This window comes from Cygnus olor, chromosome 5, assembly GCF_009769625.2.
Source record: "Cygnus olor isolate bCygOlo1 chromosome 5, bCygOlo1.pri.v2, whole genome shotgun sequence".
In the NCBI taxonomy this organism is placed as follows: domain Eukaryota; kingdom Metazoa; phylum Chordata; class Aves; order Anseriformes; family Anatidae; genus Cygnus; species Cygnus olor.
In genome coordinates this window covers 23,125,795-23,153,790 of record NC_049173.1, presented here as the reverse complement: position 1 = coordinate 23,153,790, position 27,996 = coordinate 23,125,795, and the positions used below count along the sequence as shown (strand labels likewise).

General features: G+C 52.3%; 1 protein-coding gene across 3 annotated transcripts; it reads right to left on the bottom strand.

Annotated features, from left to right (window-relative positions):
• Positions 1–6,350: 6,350 nt before the first annotated feature.
• On the bottom strand, positions 6,351–24,088 carry ISM2 (isthmin 2). Of its 3 annotated transcripts, none has more exons than XM_040559254.1 (6): positions 23,593–24,088; positions 13,133–13,393; positions 12,453–12,828; positions 11,504–11,644; positions 10,745–10,816; positions 6,351–10,314 (listed from the first exon to the last, which is right to left on the bottom strand). In XM_040559254.1, exons 1-6 carry the CDS (start codon positions 23,728–23,730, stop codon positions 9,797–9,799), a joined length of 1,506 nt encoding a protein of 501 aa, XP_040415188.1. In that variant the 5' UTR covers positions 23,731–24,088; the 3' UTR covers positions 6,351–9,796. The 3 variants fall into 3 exon arrangements, with proteins under 3 accessions (XP_040415188.1, XP_040415187.1, XP_040415189.1); XM_040559253.1 differs by having other exon boundaries at positions 10,745–10,822; positions 23,593–24,085; XM_040559255.1 differs by lacking the exon at positions 23,593–24,088 and adding an exon at positions 22,835–23,387 and having other exon boundaries at positions 10,745–10,822.
• Positions 24,089–27,996: the final 3,908 nt, after the last annotated feature.

Sequence of the window (27,996 nt, the reverse complement as noted above, 5' to 3'; positions counted from 1 at the left end):
TTGAAGGGATCTAAGATCATGTTAAAGCTATCCCTCTCCTCCCTTGCATATCGCTCTCTAACACAATCCTTTCATGCACTCATACTAGCCTGCTCTGCAAGAATGATGATTATTTTGTCACTCAGTGTCCAAGGAAATCAGCAAACCACTGCTGGGCAAACTCACCTACAAGATGGTTCTAGCAAGGGTCAGCTACCGCTAAGAGCTTCAGGCCAAAACAAACTAGACTCAATGGGGGTGGGATTTATTCCTCTAAGATAAACAAGGTGCAGTACTTCTGGCTGACCCCACTTCAGGTGTCGCCTCTGTGGGTGAGGAAGAGCCATTAGCTTGTTCTCTTCTGCTAGTACAGCCTGTTCTCTGAGCTATCTTCTAATATAACACAACACACAATATAACATAAACTAGTTATTTGGGGTGAGGGAGGGGAGAGGTGAGTTCCACTTTGGAAGTGTCACTCTGCCTAACCTGACTAGGGTGACTGAAGTGCTAGATTTTACATTTTAGGCATCAGCTTCTCTTGCGTATTATGGTTATTGCTAGTGGTGATCTGCAGAGCAGCACCAGCAAACCAGAAGTAGTGTTGCTGCATGAGAATTACTGTGCTTTTTTGTTGGGTTGTTTTTTTGTCTTTTAAATCACTAACACGTAGCCATCCTCATCTGTAGAAGACAGGAAAAAAACATAGCAGGAGGAATGTGGGAAACAGAAGGCAGGAAAAATATCTGTTTTTGTAAACAGACACGGTTTGAGTTGCCTTTTAGAACATGGAGAGCATTTCTAGCCTTTTTCCTCCCACTATTCTGGAGTGATTATTTGTGATATAGTGCTTATGAACATCAAGAAAGTGGTATGAAACTGTTCTATACGACAGAAAAGGAAGTTGTACAAAGCACAGGAACCTGTACTTATGGGAGGGCTTCCCTCTGTCATGTTTTCCTGGACATGTCCTGCAGGGCTATCTTCCTTAAAGCACTGTCTGGCTGGGAAAGGGGATGGAGAGATTTTCCTGGGGTTCTTGTGCACAGGTGAGCTATTGGTATGCGTCTGGTGGGCTGCAGGAGTCTGACATGACGCGCACACCCGATGTCACTGCCCAGCATGCCTATGTGCTGTGTTTGGAAATTCCTGGGCAGAATTATGGGAAACTAAACAGCAGGGCCCGCAAGTCTGCTCACCGACAAGACAAGAGCTTTGCTAAGAGCAAAATCATTTAAAATTGAGAAGACGAGGGCACTCGAAGTTAGCTCGAGGCAAGCCTGCCTGAATCCCGTTGTCCTTGCGGTGCTCGGTCGGCCGGCCACGCTGTGGCAGCAGCGTTCCCGTGCTGCAGGGCCCCGCTGGCGCAGCTGAGGCAGGGCGGCAGAAGGCAGGCTGCGCTAATCACCTGCTGCTGGAAGGTTAGGAAGTGGGACAGGAAGGCAGCTGAAGTGGAATTTTAATTGCCTTCCTTTCATCACAAACAGGGTTTACTTCGGATGTCCTGCTGCTACTCTAATAGGAGACGCTTTGGCCTCAGCCAGCAGCTCACAGGCATGGGGCTCACGGGCTCGGGGTTTGCTCAGAGGCTGCCTGAGGGCTCTTCCAGCAAAACCGACAGCCGTAGGTTGTGCTGGTGCTGCACCAGCTGGCTCCCTGCCCCTCCGGCTGGCAACTGCCATCCCCGCAGGATGTGTAGCCATGCCTTGGCTGCTGTTCTCAACACAATGTATGGGATTAAACCACGGGTGAAGGAAAGCATGCGCTCAAACATCAGGTTATGAGCTAGCACTTAGCCTGAGGCACAGTGAATTAGGATACGCTAACTCTATAACGGAGCACAGCAGCTGTAATGCCTCACAGTACTCCTGCTGTTCACTTGGTGAAGGTGATCTGAGCCTCACTTTACTGCATGCTGCTGAAAGCCTGCGTGTTCTCAGCCAAGCACCCTGCTTGTTCACCTAAAGCTGACATCTGGTGTGGCTATACAGATGCTAATGAGATGCCCTAGACCTCTGCTTTACTTGGAAGTGTAAGGAGATCCGGACACAGTTTGCAGTCTCTCAACTATCTGGGGGAGGGATGACTATGTAAGACGAGGAAGAAAAGCAAGTTCATATTCCCGTGCTCAGAGGCTCTTCAAGAATCTAACATGACGTGGGCTAAGAGGGAAAGTCATGAGAATTTGAGAAAAAGTTGTTGGTTTCCTTTTGTTAAAAAAAAAAAAAAAGACATCAGAAGTAAACAGTGAATTTTTCAGTGATAAGAGGTCAGAGGTGAATGCTAAATGGCTACACAGTTATGAGGCACATGGAGATGATGAGTAAGGCATAGCCTTACAAATCAAGCAAAAGAATGTGGGGTCCCAACCAAGGGGAGTTGGTCTCTGAATTTCTAACAGCTGGTGATAGGGTGCCACTAAAAGTTTATGGGGATTCCGAATGGGAGTGGACAAATCCATGGAAGAAAAAAACAACCAAGAGCTATTAAGCAAAACGACCACCACATTTGACTCAGGACATCTCCTGGCCACCAGCTGCTTGCAACGAGGAAAACATTTCAGGAAAGTAGCAATATGCTTGTCCTTCTCTTTAGTCCTTCTTTCTAGTCATCAACTGTTGACTACTGTAAGCATCTGCTGATTTAGGTGGATCTATGTTATGACCCATTTGTCCCTTGCTGGTGTGTTTTAATCATTTGTTTTTGTGAAACTTCTAAAGGAAAGTCAAGCCACAAATCAAAGAGGGTGAAATCCCCTAGTTTAGGTTGCTACTGAAACTGCTTTGAAACATCATCCCAAACCTACTTCAATACCAGTACTATAAGAACATAAGTTAAAAACCAAACAAAAACAAAACAACGGCAAAAAGTTAAAAGTAGTTGGATGTTTCCAGCATGACAAGGTCTGATGCGGTTTACCCTAGAAGACTTGGGGTAAAAAGTAACAACCAGCACACCTGTATCTTCTAAATGAAGCGCAGCTTGTATCTAATTCCTGTCTTAGGTAGAGTATCTGGTCTTTATTAAGACCTGGGGCACTGCTTTATATGATATTTTTGTTAGTAAATAAGGGAAGGCCTAATAGAGTTTTAATGAAGCCAGTATGTTTCAGTATAGAAGATAATATGGTTGACAAAAGTTTAAAACAATTTACACCAGCACCAGTGCTGTAAAACCCTTACAAGACAAGTGTAGAATTGAAAATGTTCTTGAGCAAATGGAAAAGTGATCCAACAGAAAAGGAAAAAAAGAAGAAAAAAAGAAAAAACATACTTGGCCTTACTAACTGCAAAGTTTTACACTGGTGCAGAAACAACCAGTAATATGTGTATGCGTACAAGGGGGCAATGACAGGCTTGGAAGCACATCTGTAAAAGATGTTTAGGCTGAGTGGATTATGGAGACCTTTCGAATGAGCATAAATTTAAATTGCGGTGAGAGAGAACAAAAGCTGCCTGAACAGGCTGGTGTCTGTAGGTATTGTGAAGAAATCTTTTCACATAGCATTAAGAAAGCTCCAAATGAGACCCTGTGGCTTTGGTTTGGAGCTCAGCACTTCAAGAAAGCTGTGACTTACCTGGAGAAAGTCCACTGCTGGGCAATGAGAATGATCTGAGGTCCAGAGGCACAGCTTCTAGGGAAAGCCTGACAGACTTGCATTTGTTTAGTCTAGAGATGAGAAGATGGGGTGGGGGGGGGGATAGGGAGGGAGGAATGTGGGGAAATAAGGAGTGCAGTGATAAAAATCTGCAAATACGTGAGAGGTAGGAGCAAATAAGGAAACAATATGCTCTCCTTGACCACTGCAGATAAGATGCAGTAGGCTTAAAATAAAGCAGGAAAGACTGCGGTTGGCTGCTAGGAAACTATGTCTCCCTGCAAGACCAGTAAAGCTAAGGGATACGGTGGCACCTCTGTCAGTGCAGCACTTTAAGACCAGGAGTGAGCGAGACCTGTTGGTGAGGCATGATTTGCTCATGTCCCCATGGTGGGACTATGTGATTTCTGGTGGGCCCATCTAATTCCTTTTTCTGTGGTCCTCCACCCAAGGTGCAAAGATCATGATGGCAGGGGGAGGACTTTCTCCTGGCACTTCTGAAGCCCTGAGGCGGCCCTCCCAGAGCAAGCCCCTGCAGGACAAGCCTGTGGGGCCCACTGTGGCATGGGGATGCAGGCTGAAGGCCTGCGTGGGGCCTGGCAAAGCAGGGCTGTGGTCCCTATGGCCAAGCCCCCTTGCGGGGTGAGAGGAGTAGCTGATGTGCTTTCAGGGACCTGGAACAAAGCAGGGGATGGGCCTCACCAGCTGGGCTCCTCTCCAGCATTTCCAAGGGGCAGCTGGCCACTGTGGGGCAGGGGAAGGAGGGTGAGAAATTCCTTTCATGATTGCGAACGTGTGGGCCTATCCTCTGCAGGAAGAGAAGGAGCACATCCCAGCCCATGGACACGTTTGGCAGGGTCTCCGTGGCCTGGCTTCGCATCCCTGGGGCTGCAGCTCAGCATCTCTCGGCATGGTGTTGGTGCAGGCGGAGCAGAGGCAGCACCAGGCTGGGCACCAAGCAGGGCCCACCTCTGGGCTCAGGGGCAGAGCAAAGCCCAAGGCACCAGGTCGTGCTGCAAGCTGCTTATCCACTGTTTGTGCCACGGGCAGCAAGGCAACTGCTGAAAAAATGCAGCCAATGGAATTTAAAAAAAAAAAAAAAAAAAAAAAAAAAAAAAAAACGCTTCAGTTTTAAGTTAGGACCCAAGGACTGTCACAAACACGTGTTGCTGTTTTCCAGCCCAAGGCCAGGCCTTGTGCACCAGGTCTGCTCCTCTCAGGTTCACGTCAGATACCAGGGAGGTGGCACAGCTGAGCCACCTGAAGCTCTGCACCAGGCTGGCAAACCAGAACAAGACAACTCAACCCGTCAAGAAGTCTTGTGTGTAAAGCAGCAAGCAAAGATGCAGCTTGAGACTTTGCCACAGACTTGCTCTGATCTTGGGTGGCACCTGCAGCTCTGGTGCCTCTTTCCCTCACCTGCAGAACTGTGGTGGCCTTTCTTGTTTTCACATCCTTTCCCCGTGGGATTTCTATAGCGCAGGGGTTTTGGAACAGGGCTCAGCATCCAGCACTGCAGGGACCTTGTCTTGAGGGATAAAACAACAGCCATGTTACAGGCAGCAGTAACTACTGACCACCACACCAGGGGAAGAGTGACTTTGTGCTGCTTCTCCTGCAGAGCTGAGCTCAGCCCACTGCCCCCGGCTTGGGCTCCAAGCAAGTTTTGGTGCTTCAGAAAACCAGAGGGGAACTCACCGTGACGGAGGAGCCTTCTTCTAGAGGAGACATCTGCTGCTCCCAAGCAGGGGCCAGTGAAGGCGCCAGGCAGCTGTGGAGCAGAGCCATGTGCCGGAGTCCCAGATAAACCTTGTCAGATGTGCAGCCAGCACACAGCAAAGGGAGCAAGAGTGAAGGAGGGGAAACAGCTGGAAATAGCGAGAGCTTGGAAGTGGTCACAATTTATGCAGCAAATTAACGGCCACAAAAAGCTGTGATCCCTGGGAAGCTTTGCTAATCCCTCTGCTATCATTAGCTTCAGACTGTGGAGGTTGTTTGCCAAATCAGTTTTCCAGCTGGGGTGATGCTTTTTCTTTTTTTTTTTTTTTAATCTGCTCTCATGCTCAACACCTGTTTTCAGCAGTGTGTTTGTGTAAGGTCTGAGCGTGGAATAAAACCTGGCATCAGGGCTGAGGCACAAGCAGTGCACTTCCTTCTCAGCAGACCATGATAATCTCATGGTGGGTTTCCATCCTTCTGAGCAGAGCTTCACACACCCAGTCGCTGCAGTGGCAGGCTCAGGACAGTGTCTGTTGCCTGCAGTTCTGGCAGCCCTCTTCTGCACCCCTCTGCCTCCCATTCCCAGGATGGCAGTTCCTGTCGTTGCTATTAGTTGAACTTCATCAGCACCTTACAGCTCTTCCGTGCTCATGGCACAGTAGACAAAGGCCGTGTCCCACCAACTTTTGACACCAACCAAACCAGGAAATGGGGAAAGAGAGGTAAGTTAATAGACATGTGGAAAAGTGATGTGACTTGGTGAAAGTCACGCAGTAAGGTACTGGCAAGGCAAAGAAAATATTCCTCCTGCTTCTTATGCTGTGGCTTCATCTACAGGATGGGCTATACTGACCCCAGGCCTCTGGCTAGTACATGAGCTACATCTGCATCTCTCCACTGCCACTTCCAGGGTACGAAGCCTTGGGATGACCCAGGAACACAGGGAAACCAGAGGCTGCAGAAGCACAGCCCTAAGGCAAAATGCTTAAATCCGTTTGAATGAAACATGGATGTTTTGCACCAGACCCGCACACTCATGTATGTAGTGCTGCCTGCGGCTGCCAAGTTGGGAGCCCTGTTGTTTCCAAGCATCATAGACCAAACTGGCAACAGCAATCTTTATTTGCAAAAGATGTCTATAATACATTGGGTTGTTTTTTGTTTGGTTGGTTGTTATTTTTTGGGGGGGTATAGGGGAAGAGATGGATGGACAAAGCCTCTACATTCAGTTACGCACATATGCATGCACAAACACATGGTCCCTGTCCACCAGCATCACTCACCCCTGTTCTTCAGCTGCCACAATTGTCACAGACAATAAATACTGCATATAAAGGAACCACATAATATAACACCCTGGGGATGGACAAAGCTCGTAAAAAACAGGAGCTCTGAACTTTCTGCACCACCTCACAGTTCAAGAGTTGGGATTTGAATCACAGTTATGAAAGTATTTGAAGGTGTCCTGCTTTGCATCCCTCTGCTGCCATGCCTTCTTATTGGAAATGGGAGCATCAGAATGCCATCAGGTCAGGAAAATCAGATTCCTTTGAGCGTTTGTGACCAACTGGAAATCGCTGTCTGCAACATTCAGAAGAGGCTGCATGCATCTCTGCTCTTCCAAGTGTGCCTGACACCATCAAATTCAAGTTAAGGAAGCAAAGTCACCAGGTTCCTTGCAATAGAGCTGTGGCCAGGGACCCACAGCATGCAGCACTCAGTGAAGTGTCATCCTGCTCAAACAAAACAAATGTTCTGGCAACATAAACTTCTGTCCTAACTGAATGACATCAGCAACACGTTTATATATAAAGTGCTTTATTGCAGTCAGAATAAAGAATTCTCTATCAAATTTTGTAGAAATTAAAAAATTATATATATATATTATATTAAAAACAATAAATTTAGGGAAGGGAAGCTAAGAGATTCATCATTTAAATAGCAGTGAGCTGGACAGAATCTTTGATGGCATATAAAAATAAAGGCTTACTTAATGTCTACTTTTCTTATGGTGCTCCGCAAAGCCTCCTGGTGTGTAAGGTGCTTGTGTGAGGAACAACGCTGCTTCTTGTTTCTCATGCTCCAGTTCATGCGTGTATCTTCCAGACCATGAGGGCAGCCAGGCAGAGTAGCCACTTGGCTTTCAAACAGATTTTAGTGGGGACTTAATGCAAGATATGTTTCTACTTGCCCTTGGACAGGAACTACATTTATTACAGAAATTATAGGTTAATTTTTGGGGGGTTAGACTGGTTGACGTCCCCAGTATTAAAAGGGGGAGGATGCAATTCCTGGGTAACAGTCCTTATTATAAGAGCACTTCCTCAGCGACCAGCCAGTCTAACGAATTGGCTGAGCTATTGAAAACCTCTTTGAAGAAAGACTATTTGCAGAGGCCCTGCTTCCATGTGTGGGTCTAGTACTGGTCACTAAGAACATACGGTTGGTTTTTTTACCAAAAAGGTCTGATGGTAAATAAACACCTTTGAGAGTCCTCTGTTGGTACTGATGATGTATGGTATGGGAGGAGATATGGAGATGCTCTGCTGGATGACAGAAGGCAACAAGCTCATCCTTCCACAGCCTCAGCCACTTGATTTGTTCACTTCCAGTACAAACACCTCTGTGTCTGCTGGTGAGCCTCCTTGCACAAGTCCCAGGCTCCCAGAACCAACCCACCATATCACTGCCGACCCTTCTTATCCACCTCCTTGTGAACTCTTTATAAGAAGCTAGGAAGCAAAAGACCACTTCGTCTAGGGAGCATGTAAGTAATGGTAGTGAATATTTACCAGGGTCTGGGGCACCATCCATGCCTGTTTGGTTCTATCTTCCTTCTTGTTTTTTACATAATACTTGTCATTTTTGATTGCATGCGTTTTGGAAAAGGGGCTGTACCTGCTTATGTTTTGATAGTATCCATAACTGAGTTCGGTGGATACAAGTATGGAATAATAGCTAAACAAGAGTAGTTCAGCAATAACTTCATTAATACTTTTGTTGTACTAGTAATGAAGTCCTACATACTGATGACCATGGATGCAATATTCTATTAGTAACCAAAGCAAAAGGATCAACGGATACTCAATGTATATAAGATAGTCCTAGAAAGATTGCCCAAGGAGCTCTCTGACTATGAATGCTCACTCGTGCTGGAGAAGGCTCCTGAAATAAGAACAGAATTAGCACAGGACAGTAAACCCAAGGCCATCTGAACCTACACAGACACTTTTTGGTCTAAGTGTTCTGCACAAAAGGCGTGGAATAAACAACTGCCTTTGTTGAAATCTCTAGTCTAGAAATGACTCCATTCATTCGCTTGACTTACTCTTTTATTTCCTGATTCATAAAACTTGCTAAATGAAAGTAGTGAACAGCTTCAGCCATGTTCAACTACCGAATGTCCAGAGATAAAGGTGCTCAGCCCCATTTCTCTGTGGGAAGTTTGGGAGCTTGAGAGCTCCCCAAAATAGGATAGGAGAAACTGCCAAGGACCTATGAAAAGCTGGAAAAAAAAACAGGCAACACCAAAGTGGCAACGGAGAGTGTCACAGTCTGTAGACACCGTGTATTGATATTAACCATTGTGTTCCTTCCTCATTTGGAGCCACGTTTGCTTGCCTGGCAAGCCTGGAGAGCAGCAGGATGTGACCAGGACTTGCTTTCTCTGGGCTGCCTCTTGTGGAGGGTTTGGGCAAACAGCATGGAGAAGGATGGAAGGTGAGCAGCAGACTAGAAAGGGGGCAATGCTGGGTGCTCCCAGTGGTGACTTGTCCCCATTTGCCATGGGGAACTTGGCTCAGTGATTTTTGCTCCTCTCCAGCAATGGCACGAGCGGTGGCTTGGCTGCTGTGGGAGGAAAATGTAGGACTTTCTGCTGAGCCATATTACAGTTGCTCCCAAGCACTGAAACCTGCTGGGGAGCTGAGATGCAGAGCAGAGCTGGCGATGGGACTTGTACAAGTCCTGCCACCCTGCCTGCCTGAGCACTGAGGCAGAGAGGCTACAATGTGGACCTGTGGTGTTTCCCCATGACGATCTCCTTCTGAGGTCCACATCTTTCAAGCTTTGGCAATGAGTGCTCTCTTTCACAGCTAAAACCACAGAGGCAAAGTGATCTTGCCATGGAAGCCCACGCAGCCATCCTTTTTCCCTGCATACTCCCAAGCCCTACTCGTGAGCAGGCCCTTTCCCTTTTCCCCTGACACTGGCCACCACCTCCTGCCCCCATCTCTGCGCTGCCCACAAGTGAGTAGTGGTGGGGGAACCTGCCCCAGGTGGCACGGCAGGGGTGACACAGTGACACTCCTGCACCCTCACAAATCGAGACGAGACCCTGCTCCATGCAGCCCCACAAGGAGCCCGCCAGCAGGGCTGGGGCTCGGAAAGGATGCACGAGGGATGGCTCCAGCCCTTGCAGCATGGGCCAGGGCAGGACCTGTCGGCAGCCGGGTGCACGGTGGCCCCGTGGCCTCGTGTCTCCTCCCAGCATGGCTGTGGCTAGTACTCCTTGGCCTCCTGCAGCTGAGAGAGGTACTCTTCCTCGGCCGGGTTGTCAGCACACCGCTGCCCGTTGTTGGGCGGCCGCACGGCGTGGTACCGGCTCCAGTCGCCCTTGCAGAGGATCCAGGGCAGCATGTCCACCTTGTAGTGCAGCTCTGGGGAGAACTCAGTGCTGATGAGGTTGGGGACGCCAGCACCCTTGCCCCGGGTGATGAGGCGGGTGTGCTCGTCATAGCAGCAGTGCTGGGCCGCCAGCGTCGTGCTGTCCAGCGAGAGCATGGAGCGCAGGCAGAAGCGCGCCGTCGGCTTGTAGATGTCCAGGCGCTCCTTGGGGCCGCTGGCATCCCGCCAGCGGAAGCTCTTGCCCTGCCGCTCGTCCCGCAGGTTGACGGCGCTGTAAACAGCCTCCAGCGGGTAGGAGCAGGGGCAGCTGGGCAGGTCCGTCAGCACCTTGCTGAGGTACTTGGTGAGGAAATCGCTCTTGCAGTTCAACCACTTCTCGCAGCTGTCCACGTCTGGGGGAGAGGCAGTGAGAGGGTGAGGGCATGAGCACGCCTCTTTGCCCCACCACCACTTGCCCACAGCCTTGCCAGTCCCACCAGGAGAGCCCTCAAACCCTTGGCAGAGCCACCAAGCTCCCTTGGAGGGGAAGGACAGCAGCATCCCACCATGAGGCAGCTGCAGGAGTGTGGGCCACAGGCTGGCTTCAACCAGTGTGCCATGGAGTAGGACTGTGTCCACCACATCCTAGCAGGCTGTGGGAGTCACTGGGTGTCCCAGCATTGCTGCCTTCTAGCACCAGCCTGCACACGGCAGTGACAGGGCTGAGGTTTGGACACCGGATGCACAAGCCCTTGGCACTGCCCTGCCTACCAGCTGCATGTCCCCACAGGGTTTTGCGTGAAAGCACCCAGGCCCTGGTGTGAGGATGAGGCAGAGGCTGACCTGAGTTGAACAGCTCCGTGGTGTTGTCACTTCTGAAAGGAGTCTCCTCTGTGGGGAAGACCATTTCCCCCTCTGCTCCTTGAGAGGGAAAGAAAAGGAAAAAAGAAAAAAAAAAAAAAAAAAAAAAAAGGAAAGCAAAGAGATGGACTGAATATCATGTTTCCTTCCAAAGGGCACCTCTCCCTCCACTGCTTTGGTGACACGGCCCTGTGCCTGCAAGGAGGGTCCATGAGGAAGACACGCAGGACAGACTGGGCCAAGAGGGCCCAGGCCCAGGGCTTATGCAAATCCCAGCGGATGGAGCTGGCTTTCTGTAAGCCTCGGGACTAGATTTCAAACTCCCTGTGAGAGAGGTGCAAGGAGCTGCATGTGGAGCTGGGCTCCAGCTCCACTATCCCTGGGCTTCACACAACTGCCTGTGGAGTGATGAGGCCCCACCAGAGCTTCTTCCTAGAAACAAGCACCCACATTAACCCAGAGCATATCCAACTCAACTAGCTCTTGAACCATGAGCAACACCCTGGAGAAGAGGGACTTGGTACTTGAACCCTGGGCCTGTGCACAACATTTTTGGGAACAAGGGTCCTCTGGCTGACCTGTTTGCCATGAATGTCCCTGCCCTGGGCACAGCCCACTCCCCGTGCCCCTCTCCCTCCCCATGGTGCCCCAAGCCCAGCTGCAGCAGCAGGGGAGCAAACCCGTGCTGGGGTGGGACAATGCCCCAAGGGTGCTCAAGCACCGGGGTGGCCGGGGGCTCACCAGGGCAGCGCAGCAGGTCACAGGTTCTTGACTCTGTTGCTGTGCAGGCATAGCCACAGGACCGGGTCCTCTTCTGGTTGCCGCTGCCACAGGTGACGCTGCAAGGGGACCATGGGCTCCATTCCTCCTCATCTTCATAGTCTGCACATGGCATGGGACAGGCAGAGAGGGATGAACCTTGCAGAAAGCCTCAGCAGGAGGGGAGCCAGCAGCCACCCCAGACATCCCCCAGCTCTGTCCTGCCCCCAAGACGCCATTTACACAGGGCTACCCGGAGGTGTCTGGCCACATGGTGCCAAGGGCCAACCCTTCCCTTGCTGGCAGCCTCCAGGCAAAGGCTCTCATTCTTACAGCCTTGCGCATGGCCGTAGCGACTCAGCTGGGCACCACTGCCCATTCCCGTCCTCACCAGACCTGCCCGACACACCAGCCACAAAACTGCCAGAAAACGCTGTCTGGTAACACACTCATGGATGGGAAGCTCCAGGAGGAGTTGTGCTGTGCTCCCCTGGCCTGCCACCCTGCTGGTACCCAGATCTAACCTCTGCAGTACCTCTCCTGGGAGATGCTCAGGCCTGCAGCAGAGGTTTCTGGCTCTGGTGTCACCTCAGAGAACTGTTACAAGGGCAGCAGCACTTGCAGCTAAACATTTGCACCATATTTCTAGTCTGAACGTGTATGCTGGAGCCCATGCTTTGTCTGATGACACACAAGGGAAACTCCTGCTGTGAAGCTGGCGTGCCAGGCTGCTGGCAACCCCAGCCAGGTGCTGCCCATGCTCCCCGGTGTCCCTGCTTATTTTCTAACAGGAGCTGAGCACAAGTACACATTGGTCCTTGGTGCAAGGGTGCTCATCCTACAGTGAGATAGGGCTGCAGTCAGGCCAGGCAGGGGAGGACAGTGGTGGTTTGCAGGCCAGGTGCTGCTGCTCATGCTTGAGAGGACTCACCGTAATTATATTTTTCCTTAAAGATCCAGTTCTTCTGCCCAGGCCACTGCTGATCCCAGTCACCTCCTACTCCACTGAGCATGGACTCCTCCTCCTCATAGTCTGCTGTTGTGTAATCTTCCTCCTCCTCTTCCTCCTCTTCTTCCTCCTCCTCCTCTTCCTCCTCCTCCCTGTCCCCTACATCCAGATTGTCATCCTCTTCCTCCTCCTCCTCCTCTTCTTCCTCAGTGGGGTCAGTGTATTCCCAGAAAAGAGGCCAGAAGAGGTCCTTGTGGGACAGCCACTCAGAGGATGTCAAGGACCAGTCATTGCTCGTCTCCTTCAACAAGTCCATCTCCATCTCAGCCTGGGGATCGTCCACTACTTCAATGGTCACCTGGAAGCCAGACACAAGGCAGAGCAGTGAGACAACAGCCTGGCCACAGGATGTCCCCTGGCACAGGGACCGCCTGTGCTCTGACTCCACGAACACAAGCACAAGAGGTCATCTCATCTGGAGGGGCTGAGCAGGGGCAAAGTGGGAGGCGCTGTTTGTGGCAGCTCAGCATGCTGACCTGGGGGTCTGGTGGTCACCCAAACAGCAGAGCCACAGAAACAGACCCTGCTTTCAAAAGTTTTCCTGTCAGGGAATCAAATCAGGCTGGGGAGCCCAACCCATCCCGCCCAGCCCCGCTCCCCACCTGGATGTTGGGGTTCTGGGCACTCAGGTCAACGTTGGCCAGCCCGGGCAAGCTCTGCAGGTCCAGCACGAAGGGCAGGCTCTCCTCCTGGCCAGCACCGCTGGGCTGGGGCACCTCCGGGCTCCTCGCTGCCTGCTGAGCCGCCCCACGGCGCCGGTGCCGCCGTGGTCCTGCCTGCCCGCTCCGCCGCAGGCCCCGTGCCTTGCCCAACGGTGGCAGCTCCTCATCCCTGTCGGCATGGGGGTCGGACGAGGCAGAGACCTGCAGAGGGAAGAGGCTGTGAGGCGGCTGCCGAGCGAAGGGGGATCTGGCAGGGACCCTTGGCTACGAACGGCTGGGCTGGCCTCATGTCCCTATGTCCCTCACCTCCATGCTGGCACAGAAGGGCGTGAGTCAGAGGGATGGAAACCGGAGATGGGAACAACTGGCAAAGCCCCCCGTGGCACGGGTGTCTCTAGGAAGGCCGCTGGGGCCCTGTGGCTCCACACGGGGCACAGAGGTGCCTGAAGCCCCGGCATCTCCGCCAGCAGCGTCTATTTCTGGCTGCCCAGCTGAAACCCCCTTTTGTTCCCAAGCTCTCGCCCTCTGCACCAGCCAAGACGAGAGCGGCGAGATTAACTAAGAGAGCGGCATGCCCCTCCCCACGGGGGATGTGGGGAGGCATTTCTACCTGCAATTAGAGCCAGATGGTTTGGGGAAGGACTCTCCTCCCTTTCATCCTGATCACTGGAGCACTTCAAAGGCAGCTGGAGCCCGGCCAGGCTCTCATGAGCACACACAGCCTGTCCCCAGCCTTGTGCCCGCACATCAAAGCCTGCGCCCCCCCTGTCCCTGGGGGAGGGAAAAGAGCAGCAGGGACACTGCTGGTCCCTTGGCTGCTGACCAGAGCAGGCTGGATGCAGGGCAGAGCCTGTGACAGACTTCACCAGATGGGCCCTGAGGAGAGAGGGCTGTGGGAAGCAGGGAGGTTGTGCCACCCGCCCGGGAGGAGCCTTCGGGGCTCCCTCCTCTCATCCAGCACCGCAGGGTGCAAGGCAAATGGGGCAGAGACAGAGCCCTCTGCCCTCCTGTCCATGTGTTTTTGGGGAACAACTCATGGGAAGGATACTTGGCTCTGCCCCAGCTCCTTGCCATCTCTCCTCTTGTGTCAGGCCCTCCGTCACCCTACAGTGGGGCATGCTGCGGTAGGACACCCCAAACCTTCCCCGTGCTGCTCCTGGCCACAGCACAGAGCTGCGCTTCCTCAGGGAGAGAAGCATCCCGATGCAGGCCCTTCCAGGGACACAGGGGGACAGCTGGCCATGTCCTGGGTGTGCTCGGTGAGCACTGGCCACAGGGCACTGCTTGCTGGCACTGGGTTTGCTCCCAGCTGCGTGTGCCTAACGCAGCCCCTGTGCAAGCATGGCCAACAGCACACTCAGCCAACAGACACCGGTGCGTAGTTTGCAACGAGCTTAATGGGGCTGGGTAAGTTCATTTCACAGATGACCCAAATTTAATACACATGGAAACTGAGGTCTCCTCTAGCAATGAGATCTGAGCTCACCCAAGGACGTCACAGTGACCGAGCCAGGAACAGCCTCCAAGTCTCCAAATTTACCCTCAGTGCCTAATTCAGATTTTACGCCCAAACAAGCTCAAGAAATTCAGAGTGCTGTTCCCACAGGGAAAATGTAAAACTGCCACAGGGGAACTGGCCGTGAGAGCGTTACCGGGCGGGCAGAGCTCCCTTTGCTCCCAGATCCTCTGGCCCCCATGGGTGACCCCCACTGAGCTGCACCCCTGGCAAGGAGCAATTTGTTCTCCATTTTGCTTCCAGCAGCCCCCAAGCCTGCCTCCAGCTCCTCCACAAAGAGCTTCCTGGCCCCACAGCTGCTGAAGGGCTGCCACCACCCGTGCGGGCTCTGCTGTGCAGGGTGTCACGGGAGTAACTCCTTCGGTGACAGTCACTGCACCGTGTATCCAACCTTTCCCTCATCCCAACACGTGCATCGCTCTGAGGCTTTGCTGGGTTAAAAGTTGGCCCTACATCAGAAGATGTCCCTCCTGACCAAGGTCTCTGCCCTAGCTGATCAAGCTGTGGATTTTAGCCAGGTCTTGCGCAGCCCAGCGCGCCTCCATCCTGCTGCATGGGTGCATCTTCCCCGTGCCACTGCGGGGCTCCTATCAGGGCCACGGGCAGCTGTCCTCGAGGGTTGCAGCCCCCCACGACACCCACCCTCTCCTCAGCCCTGCCCAAGCAACAGCTGGATAAGGCTGTCAGGTCTGGAGCTGAGCTATTATGGTGCATTAGCTCACAAAAAATAAGAGCTTGCCTGTCTGGAGTGAAAGTGATCTTAAGGCTCTGTTGAGGCTTTGCATGGGGTTTGTGTGCATGAGGTCACACACAGCTTCTCCTCTCTGGGCCAAACCTGGCCATCAGTAAACCACTGCACGTTCAGCAGCTCCCCTCTCCTTCCACCACCAGGAAAGCACATTTGCCACCTTACACCAGAAGCAGAGAGCACGTTGCCTGCAGCCCTTCCCGAATAGTCCAGGCTCTCCCGCATGTAGGGCCACCTAAACACTTCAGGGCACAAACTCAGCAAAGATGTTAGGAAGTGGAAGGAACTCATCAGCAATTTACCCGGTGCCAGGCCTGTTTTGTACATGAAAGGGGTAAAGAGGTGTATGGAAAAGGTATAGGGCAAGGCCACACATCTTTTCTACAGAGACTAAAGGCTGATATTTTCCCATTTCTAGTCTGAACACCTCTATTAAAGTTGCTTGGAAATCTGAAAATGACAAAGAGAATAGCTGCAAAACCATTCCAAGGGATGGAGAGATTTTTCCAGTGAAAGACTTGTCCAATTCAATTTGTTTGTCAAGTTAAAAAGATAAAGTGATGGCTTGATTTCCTGGTTCTTTAAGGAAATAATCCATCAGGCACCAGGGACTCTTTAATCTAGAACAGAAACGCATAATAGAAACCAACATTTGTGAGTCAAAGCCAGACAAATTCAACTGAAAAATAAGGACCATGCTTTTAGCACTGTAGGTGACTAACCACAGGAACAAGCTAACAAGGAAAGTGGCAATATCTCTTGTGGAGACAGTCCAACACAAGGTACGATCTCAACACATATGTACAGCATCTGTGCTGTGGAAGAAACTTGGAGATCTGATTATTTCCTCTGGTCTTAAAATATGCAACTTGGCTATAAACTTCTCTGAGACTCTGAACTAAGCCTGTGTTAAGAAACCACAAGAATGACATTCACACACCGCAGCTCTGACATAAAAATGATTAGAGATGTGAGATCTCAGACCCTACAGCACTTTAAAACCTGAAAGCGTCAACAGATCAGTCCCTGTGCTGGGCTGTCCTATGACAACCAGGGACACAACTTTGCTGCCACCAATAATCGCCGATACTTGTTCTCCCCACGTATTCTTCAGCATCTCTGTAGGCACTGAAAGCTGCCAGCGCTCAGCACGTTAACCCACTGGCAGCGCTCTTTGCAGCTCCACACATCGCCGAGCAGAGCTGCTCTTCGTTACAGGGCTAAGCCCAAGCCAAGCACGCGTGAATCAGCTCTCTGGGGAGCAAAGCATCGCCGCAGACTGTGCATCGCTTCCACCCACATCTATCCTGAGCCAATTAGCAGGAACATAAACTCGTTTAGCTTGAAACCTGTGCACATGGGAGTCAAATCAGAGGCAATGTCCAGGTTGTGCTTTGGGCTCGTTAACACTGCAGTGAAGAAAATGACATATTTGCTAAAGGCTGGTGTTGCACTGTGGGCTATAATTATAAGGAATGTGTTTTTTTCTTGCTTAATCATTACTGCTTGTATTGTTTCTTTTGAATGGCTTTACTGAAACAAGAACCCAACCAGAAGTATTTATCATTTCCTGAACAGAGCTGAGTCTACACAAGTGTCTTCCTAGTGTGCACAGGGGTGCAAGCTGATGGATTCAGAGGGAAGCCCATCCTGGCTGGAGCAGCTCCCAGGCTTCAGTCAGGGCATCTGTAGAAAGGCTCAGAACAGCTTTTGCCGGCCGGAGTGGGTGAAAGGGGAGGTTATTACAGTACTAACTAGTAACGTTGTTAGGTCTCCTTAAAATAAAGGAAAAGTCTAACATTTAACAGTGGGGTCATCAACAGGAACAAATTCAGTGTGCCACTCCGCCCCTGCAACGTAAGGCAGTGGACACCTCCAGCTCCTCCTCTTCTTCTGCCCCAGGTGACAGACACCGCTGCCAGCAAAGGGCTGTGGTGCAGGTAAAGCACAGGACTGGCATCTCCCTGCTGCTCCCCTCACTCATCCACCAACTCACACAAGTTCTTTCTTTTTTGTTTGTTTTTGTTTTGTTTGTATTTTTTAAACAAAGACACGAGCAGCTCCGGTCACCTTTTGGGAGAGCTCTGCACGTGCTTGTGGAATAGATATGCCACTTGGTTACCGTTCTGCTGTGGGCAGATCCCGTTTATGACAGGCCAGTAGGAGCTGGCAGCAAACTGTGGGCTGTGCGGATCATTGTTACGCCCCCACGATTATAGTTTTCACGCAGTTATCAAAATACTTCAGATCATGAGGAAACACTCTCATCTAAATGGCCGCAACCCAATCGTCCCGAGCAGGGAGCTGCAGGAGGCAGCATCAAAGGCTTCCTCGTGTCTCTCAGTTATTTTCACGATTGCGACAGCTGCAATCTCAAAACTCTTTCCAAGCTCTGGGACCGTGCTGTCTCGGAGGCACAGCCAGCCCCGGCGTGGAAGACACCACAGCATGGAGAACCAACAGCACGCAGCACTGTGAGGAGCAGGGACACAGCGTGGTTGTGTGCAAGGCCCAGATCAGGGTGGGCAGGGTGCCCTCAGCGCTCCTCACCACACGTCCACAGCCGCACGGCCCGGACCCTTGCAGCAAACTCTTCTGTGGGCACCTGGACCTGAAACGTGCCCACGGTGGCCTCAGCCAATTTCCCAGGCCTCTTGTGACATGAAGAAGACAAATAGGAGCCTGGTGGCTTTTCAGCTCCTGTGGCATACTCAGGGATGCCCCTGAGGAAGGTCCCTGTAAAAGCTACCACAGCTCAGCTTCTCCTGAGGGAGTCTCAGGAGGGAAGCAAACAAACCACACCACATTGCAGGACGTCTAGTCGGCACTGCTGAGGTGTCCCAGCACGGCACCTGGCTTTCCTCGCTCCGGGACACGGTGCCCAAGGGCCGGAGCTGCTGCGACACAGCGTGGCGGTGGGTGTGGGACCAGGGCCCCCATGGAGACCAGGCAGAGGGGGGGACAGACACACAGCCTCTGGTGCTCTCAGGCAAAGCCCCTTGCTCGGGCACATGTTTTCTGTTAACATAGTTGAGCTGTAATATGCGTAAGCTCTTAATGCATCTGACTGAGTTGCCGTTAACTTGTTCCAGCTCTAAAACCCATGTGCTCCAGTAACCATTAACTTGTTCCAGCTAATGATATACATTTGTCAGCCTGCACACCGCAGCCCTCCAACTGCTCCAGCTGCTGCCTCCGCCACCACCGCAACCGAAACCCCCCAAACGCAGCGAAGCCAGTGCCCCCGGTGCCTCCCTCCCCCCAGCCAATGCGCCATGGTTCCTGCCAAGCTGCCTGGGTTTCTTTTCCCCAGAGAGAGAAATTGGAGGAACCAGCTCAAAGCCAGCCACCCGCTGCAAGGGGAGACCCCAGCCATGACCCTGCTTCATCCCCAAACACACTGGTGTCCCAAAGTGCGCACCACCACGGGGCAGGATGGAGGAGCACCTGTAGGGCAGCATCCCCCTGCCAGGATCCCATTATGCCCTTCGTCATGCAATGAAGGCTGCCCAGCTTGGGACGTGTTTGCAGCCCAGACCGGGCCAGCCAGCAGCTTCTAGTCCCCAGTGAGACAACCCTACCACAGTGGCCAGGCTGCGTGCAGCTGGGTCCCGGCCTCGTGTCCATCCAGCGGAGACCAGCGGAAGGTGGCAATAACCGGGAGGAATTTACTGCATTTTGTTCCCTTTGAAGCTGTGTCCTTCCCCTGGAGACTAAAGCAATCCACAGCCAGTGCCCTTCACACCAAAGCCACCTGGGACTCCCAGGCAGGTGGGTCACTGTCCTCTTGGCATCTTCATCTCTTAAGTACCGAACAGCTTCTCAGATAAGCCCCAAAACAGCTTCCCAAATGAGCCCCAGGAGTCCCAATGCACAAGGAAGGCACAAAAACTGAGCAGCTCCGAAACACCGTGCAGCCTGATGGTTACGGCTGGCCATGCCAAAGCATCCGATAGCCTAATGAAGGTTCCCTGCAAAAAATGTTCTATTAATAAAAAAGTCCTTGCATTTTTACAAGCTTCTGTCTGAAACGGAAACAGTTTTACACAGAATCACTGCTGCCATCTCTTCCCTGCTTCTTGGCCATGAGCTCCAGCATTTTCAATGAGAACTGAGGCTGTGTCTGATGCGTGCTCAGGAGGACCGAGCGGCATGATGCACCTTGCTGTCATGCCTGCAGGCTTCCCTACGGGAAGTGTCCGGCTGTCTGGCCTGGGAATTATCCTCAGTGGAAGAATATTTATCAACACCTTGGGAAGCAGAAGGCTCTGTTTCCCACTCCCTGCCCAAGACACTGACACGAGCACAGGAGCTGTTACTCCCTGGCGCACGCACCACGCTGCCTCGCTTCTGTTTGCAGCTGGGCTTGAAGGGACCGTGGCTGAGGCACAATCTCCCACCTTATCTGTCTTTAAGGAGAAGGTCTGCAAGAGCCCGACACCCTTCCCCTATCCTGGCTGGTGCTCAGCCCCGGTTTCAGCGGCTGGGGAGCTTTTGGCCACTGCTGACTGGGAGCAAAAGAAAGTGGAGTGCTTCCCAAGGGGTGCCTGGCTGACTGGGAACGGCTGCTCCAGCTGGGAAGCCAGAGGGCCGGGCAATGCCCTGTGGAGCGATTTCTGCCTAATCCCTTCCCTTACATGTGCCTTTTACAGGAGCCCCTTTGATTCCCACAATGGGACCGCAGCAGACCCATGTGTGCGGTGAAGGGGGAAGGAGCCCCCTCCTTGAGTAGCTTCCCTACACCCGCTCCCCATTGTTTGTGCTCCTGACTCAGCCCCAGGGCGGGAGGGTTTTCAACTGTGTTGACTAAGATAATTTGGCACTTCTCAAAAGGAAATTTGCTACAAAGGGTAAAGTACCTCCCCGCGCACAAAGAGGCCCTTTCAGAGCGGAAGGATGCTTCAGTGCACGTTTTGTACCCGCAAATCCGACCTCCGCCAAGGACAAAGCCAGGGACAAGAACGCTTAATTGCTGAAGAAATGAAAAGGTAAAAAGCACATCCGCAGGCAGAGCGACTCTGCTACTGACCCAGCCGCACCGCACGGCCCGGGGGCTCCCCGGCCCAGCAGCCCCCCGTGGCCTCCCCGGCACTTGGTTTTTTAAACTTTATTCCCTTTGCCACTCTCACTGCCCGTGCGACCGGTGAATGATAAGTGCTGTTCTCCCTTCCTTAATTCTCACGGGCCAGGCGCCAGTCCCGCCAGGTGCTGCGGCCAAACGCAGCCCTCACGCAAAGCCTGGCGTTTCTTTTGTTGCCGTCCCTTACCTCTTATCCCGGCAGCCGGCTTGCAGCCTCAGACCAAGGGAACCCCAACAGCAAGCCCTGGCCTGGATTTCCACCTTGCAGCCCCCCAGTAGCATGGGGGACAGCTGGCAGCCCCCGGCGAGCCCAGCAGAGCCAGGTTTGGCACTGCGGCACGGTGTCACTGCTGGGACGCTCGCTACCAGCACCAGCACCGCTGCTGTCACTGTTACTGGTATTTCTGTGCACAGCTATTTAAGTGGGTGTATCTGAATGCAGTTTTAATCCCTTCCAGTGCTTGCCTTTCTGGTGTGCTAGAGCATCACTTATTTTGTATTTACCGGAAGAGCACGAAAACTGGTTTGTATCATCAGAAAGAAGCCAAACATCTATTAGCAATGCTGAAAGCCAATATTTTGAAATCCAGGGAGTTTATCGAAACATATTTTGCATTTAAACCCCCTGACTTCATAAATAAAAAAAGCATTAAGCAATGTGAAGAGCTGTCCCTTGTCACACAGCGGACACAAGCTTTTCCAAGCACTGCTATCCTGCTCTGAAGAGCCGCTGGCCTGTGTCACCGCCTGGACCTGCTGCACTTCTGTCCAAGTCAGTGAGGGACGCATCTGGCCTGCAAAAGTACTTCTGAAAGCCCTGCTGTACACTTATCTGCTTCTTTGGAGCCCCTGTAACCTTCTGAAATGCAGTCAAGAAGCCTCACAATTAATAGATGTCTTCTCTCGTTAGATTTTCAGTCATAGTTTGGGGAGAAAGTATTCAACTTTCAGCTGTCTTTTCAACCGCCAAAGAGACTGAAGAAATAAAAAATACTTTTCTACATCTGCTGCTTGTGCTGGACTCGGGTAATTAGGGCAAAGCTTTTCTGCACAGTATCACAGCAGAGGAAATGCAAATGCAAGTGCTTGGTCCTTCTGTAAAGGCTGGAAGTGGCAGATCCTTACCGAAGTACAGCACTTTGGGACATAGCCACAAGGCCATCACCCACAGACAAAGCATGCTTTCCCTCCATCCTTCCAGCAATTAGAAGACTTTCTAACTCAAAAAGTTGATAACCTTAATGTTTTTAATTTTTCTCAATTGTTTTAGTATGGAAGGGCAACTGCGAGGCTCAGTACAGCTTATAAAAAAATCCCATTAAAGTTTAAACAGGGGAAAATTTTTTGCTTTAAATAAAGATGCTAAATTAGAGTAAGTCAATGTTAGGTAATTGTTTAATCGTTTTGATCGTCTATCTGCTCTGCGCCATCACTTCTTTGCTTCCCCAGGCCCCCTTCACTCTGCCCACATCTGCAGGGCATTACCCATAATGTAACCAATACTCCAGATGTGGTTGCCCTGCTGCCATAGAGACAGGACCTATCAGCTTTGCAACATGAACCATCTGTGCATATGACCCAAAATCACTCCGGCTTTTTTTTCTAACCACCATACTGCTGCGCTTGTGCTGCCCGCTTGGCTACTCCAAATTCGTCCCCGCATGCACCAGAAACAGAGGATTTCCTCCCAAAACGTGGCCAATGCATGCGATGATGCCTACTGCTTTCTGCCCACTGTGTGAGCCAAATGCCCCGAGCCTGGAGGGGTGCAAGGGGTGCATGGCATGAGGAGGAACGGAGCAGTGACAGACCCTGGGAGGAGTCCTCCCTCTCCTCGTCCTCCTTGTTCCTCGGCTGAACCGCCGCCCTCCAGCCCGTGCCTACAAACTCGTTTGATGTTTGTATTTCTGCAGGAAGCGCAGGTCCTGGGGACAGAGGCTCTGCTGTGTACGTACCGATGTGATCTTTGGCCCGCCGCACAACGCTCCCCATTCAGAACCATTTACAAACTGGTACTGAGAGCAGCTCTCCCTTCTTTCCACGCTGCTGCAGATGTCAGATAAACACCAGCCTGAGGCAGCCCTGCCGCGGGGACCTGCGCAACTCCGTAACGTGCTGGTTGTCCCTGCCCTTTGCTCATGGCCCCTTCTGCAACGTGGCCACGATCATTTTGTAGATTTCACACGTACACCCCTACTCTCTGCAGCCAAACAGCCTGAGCACGTTCAGCCTGGCATTTCCCTGGTGGTGACTACACTTAAGCTTGAAGTTTCACAAGAAGCACCGACGTGTCCTTACCAGTGCTATGGCATGCAACATCCCCAGCGGTCCTGCATGCATCCGCTCGGTCCCCACACCAGTCGGGACCACAGCAGGCTCAGCTGGCGGCACTCGGCAGGATGCAGCCCGTGCCCCCTCCTGCTCGCTGTCAGGCTCCCCGTGCCGCAGATGCGTTTTCACACTTGTTGCTTTCGTGCCATGCTGTCAGGACCGCAGTGCGCCCGGCGGGAGCTGCCTCCGTCGCTCCCCGGGGATCAGCACCGTGGTTCAATGCAGTAGGGTACGTCCCCAGCGCTCTGCGCTGCAGACCAAACCTGCAGCTCCGCGCACCTCTGCGCATCACCGGCAAGAGCCGAGCCGCTCTCACTTAGCCATATAGCGAGTGCCACTTTTCCGAGCCAGCCCTTTCACCCCTTCCAGCGGTTGCATTCCTAAGGGGGCATTTCGAGCACAGCCCTGCCTCCCGAGCTTTCCAGAGAAGGGCGCCAGGACGGTGCGGCTCGCCCCAACCACCCCGGGCTCTGGCGGGGCGGCCGGCCCGGGGGGACCGAGGGGGCAGCGGGATGGCGGCGGGACCTGCCCCGGGCCCGGCCAGGCTGAGCTCCGCCGCCTCTTACTGCCGCAGAGCGGCTCCGAGCCCCGGCAAGCCGCAAGCCCCGTCAGCCCCGGGCTCCCCTCCCGCGGCCCCGTGCGGCCGGGAGCGGGCTGTGCCCCGCGGCGAGCTCAGGTGAGAGCCCGGAGGGACCCCCCCGACCCCTCCGGCGCCGCCGCCTCACCTCGGCCAGCTTGGAGCTTCTCTCCCTCGGGCTGCTGCCGCGCTGCCTCCTCACGGGCAGCCCCCTGACGGCGGCCAGGAGGGTTGTCAGGAAGACAAAGCCGAGGAGCAGCACCACTTTCCCCCTGACCAGCGGCATCCCGCCCGGCTCGGCACGGCTCGGCTCGGCACGCACCCCGCCGGGCACGGCCGGCCGCCGCCGAGGCCGTCCCTTCGCGGGAAGGGGGCAAAAGGCAGAAAATAACCCCCAAAAAAGCACGAGGTCCCGCCGGTGGGGCAGGGGCTGGGGCCCGCTCCCTCCCGCCGCTGGCCGAGCACGTTTCGGGCTCGCCTGCCGGTGCCACTGATGCTGCGGGATAACTGCAGCGCCCCGCGAGCGTGTGCGGGCGGGGGGGCCGGGGGGAGGAGAGGGCTTCGCCTCCCCACCCCCCGTGCTAATCCCGCCGGCAATCTCATTGCCTTTCCTCCTCCCCCACCGGAGTCACTCCCCGGGGCCGCCGCCGACCCCGGCCCCGCTCGAGGGGCTGCCGGCGGTGCCAGACCGCCCCCTCGCTCCCCTCCGCTCCGCTCCTCCCGGGGACTGCGTGGCCGGGGCCGCCGCCAGCCTCTGCCCCCCCGCCGGGCCGGGCCGGGCCCGGGGCTCTTTGTTCCGCTCCCCCCGGCTCGGCCCCCCCGCGGCACCGGGGGGATCCCGGTCCGGCCCCCTGAGGCGGGACGGGAGCGGCGTCCGGAGGGGCGGGAAGCGGCCGGGGCAGGCCCGGGCCTCCCGCAGCCTCCCCCGGGCAGGGCCCGGCCTGGCGGCACCGCGGCTCTGCGCGCCCCGGGGCTCGCGAAAGGAGGCTTCGGGCGCTGCCCGGAGCTCCCAGCGTCGGTCCCGGCCCCGCGGAAGGGTGGGGGGCTGCGTTCTGGGGGCCCAGGCTGGCAGCAGCCCTCCGGGGAAAGGCACCGCGAGGAGGGAAAAAGGGCCGTGGGGAGGGGACGCGAGCACAGCCCCACACAGCACCCGGGGCCCTGCCCGCACCCACAGCCCAAAGCAGGACCCCAAACTTCTCCAGCGCTGACATCTGGTTCGTGCAAACTTGGGGCCGAGACAAATGGAAGGAAGTGTTTAAAACAAGCCCCAGACCGCGAGACAGATGTGAGGTCAAGCATCCCATGCGAGATGGATCAAGGAGCCCTTTCAAACATTTCATTAGCAGCATGACAGCTGATAAGTCTGACAGCCACTGTACGCACTGGCATAGGGAATCCCCTCCAACAGCACCCAAGGGCAGCAGGCAGCTTGCAGAGCTCCCCTGGGTGCTGTATGCCCGGATCAATCATCCCTGCAGACCCACCTCTCCACAGCAGCATCCCAGGCCATGCTGTACCAGAGAGTGATAAGAAATACAATAAGAAATAGCCAAGCATGCATCTCACCTACAAGGGTTCCTGACTTGGGAGTCCCAGGACAGAGAGGGACACTGATCTATCTGAGCTCTCAAACAGGCTATAGCTTTTCTCAGCCCCATTGGTACAGCTTTAAGAAAAATCACAACAGAACTTTTATTTTTAAATTCTTTATTATGCAGAACATAGAATATATTTGAATGGATTTTTTTTCCCCAAGCAGTTTTTTTTCTCCAGTGTTTTTTTTTCTTTACATGCATTGTTACCTTTTTAAAGCCAATGTACCATCTGTTTTATCTTTTCCCTGCCCATAGAGCATCCGACTTCATGTTAATCCCAAGTGTAAAAAAAATTAGACATCTGGCATAAAATATTTTGGGGGGAGCCCATTTAAAAATTTTATCTAAAATGTCTTATCTACAAAAAAATCCAATATATTATGTACATTATAGCAACACAGAGGCATAGGAATACAGTGCAATTCAAGACTAAGTGCTGTGACTTGGTAATTCTGCCCAGGGCTTGTGGAAATGTGGGCCACCATTGGCTTTGGGACTGCTAACCTAAAGCCTCAGGCTCCAACGTTACTCTCATCTCTCTCAAACTGTCCTGAAGTTAGCAGCAGAAGGCTGGAGATGCATTTAGCTTAATATACCGTTAGGGGGTAGCAGAAATACTGTCTGGACAGCATGAGATTTGGCAAAAAAAAGTTAATGCTTTACAATGTCCAGATGCTTTGGTGCACATTTCACTTAGCCAAGGGTATTTCTGGAACTGCACCAACCCCTGGCGTATTCAAGTGAGACCTGTTCACCTAACGTTGAGAAAATTAATTTGCTAGCTGCCACTGCTTTTGAAGTCCCTGACCCTCTCAGTAATTCTGCTTTCAGCAGCCCAGGGACCAGTTACCAATGTTTGCTACATAGGAACATCAGTGCAGAACTGCACTATTTTTGGCCTTCACATACAACCACCTCTCCTGCTCCTTAAACAGCTGCTCGCCAGGCTCAAACACAAATAGAGTCGAACCTCTCCCTCCCTCCCCAAGAAAACAGCAGTACATATTGCTTAACTAAGAGCACAGAGTATTCTTCCGTGGGCTAAAATCCACTGCATTCTTCAAGGTCAGTTTTAATTTCAATTCTTCATACCAAAAGTCACAGTTTAAGGCCTTCGACACACACCACACTCATCTCCTTCACCCAGCCCCTTTCGGGGATGTAAACACAACAGCTCCAATGCCTGCACTAAACACTTCTCTTCAAAGATAATGCACAGTACCTCGTCACACAAACACTTTGTCTGTGCTTTAAATTCACATCCAAGTCTTTCACAGGTAAACAACTTGCAAGACCGGGAATGTTTACAGGAATACAAGCCATCACAATGACATCTGAGTTGTTTTTTGTTGTTTTGTTTTCTTTTTGAAACCACGTTCAAATTACACAGGTCATATGACCAGTGTTTCTCCCCAAATGGTGGTCCGATACCACTTGGGTGCCGGCTCCAGAGCTGAAGCCAACAATTCACCTGATGAGGGGTCAATCCCGGGCATTCACAGACAGTTCTGTGCTTCACTAGGGTTAGAACAGAACAGACCGCAGGCACCTCAGCTCTCCGTACAGAAAGTGCAACCCACACAGATCCCAGCATACTTGGCTCTTTCACAGAGCGAGCACAAGCCGTAGGGTTTCAGACAGAGCATTTTACACTGGGGTAAATCTCCACAAGTTTCATTCCGTGACGAATTGAGGGAGCTTATGCATAGCACTCCAGATACAATGGTGCTAGATTTCTCTTAGATGACTCTTAGATGAAATGGGCATCTCATGCTCACAGCTTTCCTCCAACCTTTCCTATCATCTGTCTGAATAGATAATATGGCTTCTGCATGAGAACACTGCCGTAAGCTGAGTATTTTTCAGAGGTAAAGAAATGACAATTTGCACAGAAGGAAACGTTTACTTGGTGTGGAGAAGTTTTAGAGAAGTGTCCCTCTGGCCACTGAAAGTTGCATTCCTATCTTAAGGATCCTTGTTCCAGTACACATGGAAGATCCCTGTACAGCTGAGAGTAACTGGTGACTGACTGCCCCATTCCTCCATCTCTGCTGTATCAGGAAGTCAGATTTCCTTCATCCACATAGCACAGGGCCAGATCACTGATTTCACTGGAACACTCCCCTTTCCTGCTCTGTGCGAAGGTGCAGCTCTGACACTGGGTACCACTTCTGCACTCTCAGAGGAAACAACAAGAGAGGAATGATGAAGCAATTCCTTCACTGAATGACTTCATCATGGTAAGATGTTTGGTTGGTTCACTCCTGAGTCTTTGCCTAAAGCAGAAGCATGCTACACCAATAATCCAAGAACCAGAACAGCTCTCTAAGGATGCTACTTAGAAGGAAAAAAAATATAGAAACTGAACAGAATTAAATACACCATATACACAGATACTATACAAGAGTTTGTGTTTTCTGTAGAAACAAAAACAAACACTTCATTACAAAACAAGCAAACAAATAAACAAACAAACAACAAACAATAAAAAAAACTTGGTTTTCCTCTCTTCCAAAGAACTAAAGAGAAATTATGAATCAGGCTCCTTAAGACAAAGGTCTCCTACTTGGCAAGGCCAGATTCTAACAAGAAGCAGATCTCTTACTCTTCGCTGGGTAACAGGAGATTCTCTACTTTCTTAAAAGAATATGGCCATCAGCCTTGAAAACTATGATGTTTCTGAACTCTTCACTCAGCTCAGCAGAGTGAAAATCTTGCTTGCTAAGGTCTTCAGAGCGGTACTGGGAAGATAACTATTGTATATTTACAGGCAAGTTTAGCCAATGTACAGTACAGGGCAAAAATCCTTTGTTCAAAAGCAGCCTTCATTTTCTTTTGAATTTTGCATCTCTTAAGAAATACCAGGAGTCATTTTCAATTACAATGTCTCAGAGAAGTTGGCAGGGACTGAAGTCTATTTCTTAAGCAGCTTTTCTTCCTTTGTGATGTCTCAAGAT

Bases quoted from the DNA above. Each gene is read 5' to 3' on its own strand.
- ISM2 (XM_040559253.1), bottom strand. From the start codon at position 23,730: ATGCCGCTGGTCAGGGGGAAAGTGGTGCTGCTCCTCGGCTTTGTCTTC. The intron at 13,394-23,592 runs GTGAGGCGGCGG...TTCCCTCTGCAG, and splicing joins GAAGCTCCAAGCTGGCCGAG to GTCTCTGCCTCGTCCGACCC. The intron at 12,829-13,132 runs GTGGGGAGCGGG...TCTGGCTTCCAG, and splicing joins CCCAGAACCCCAACATCCAG to GTGACCATTGAAGTAGTGGA.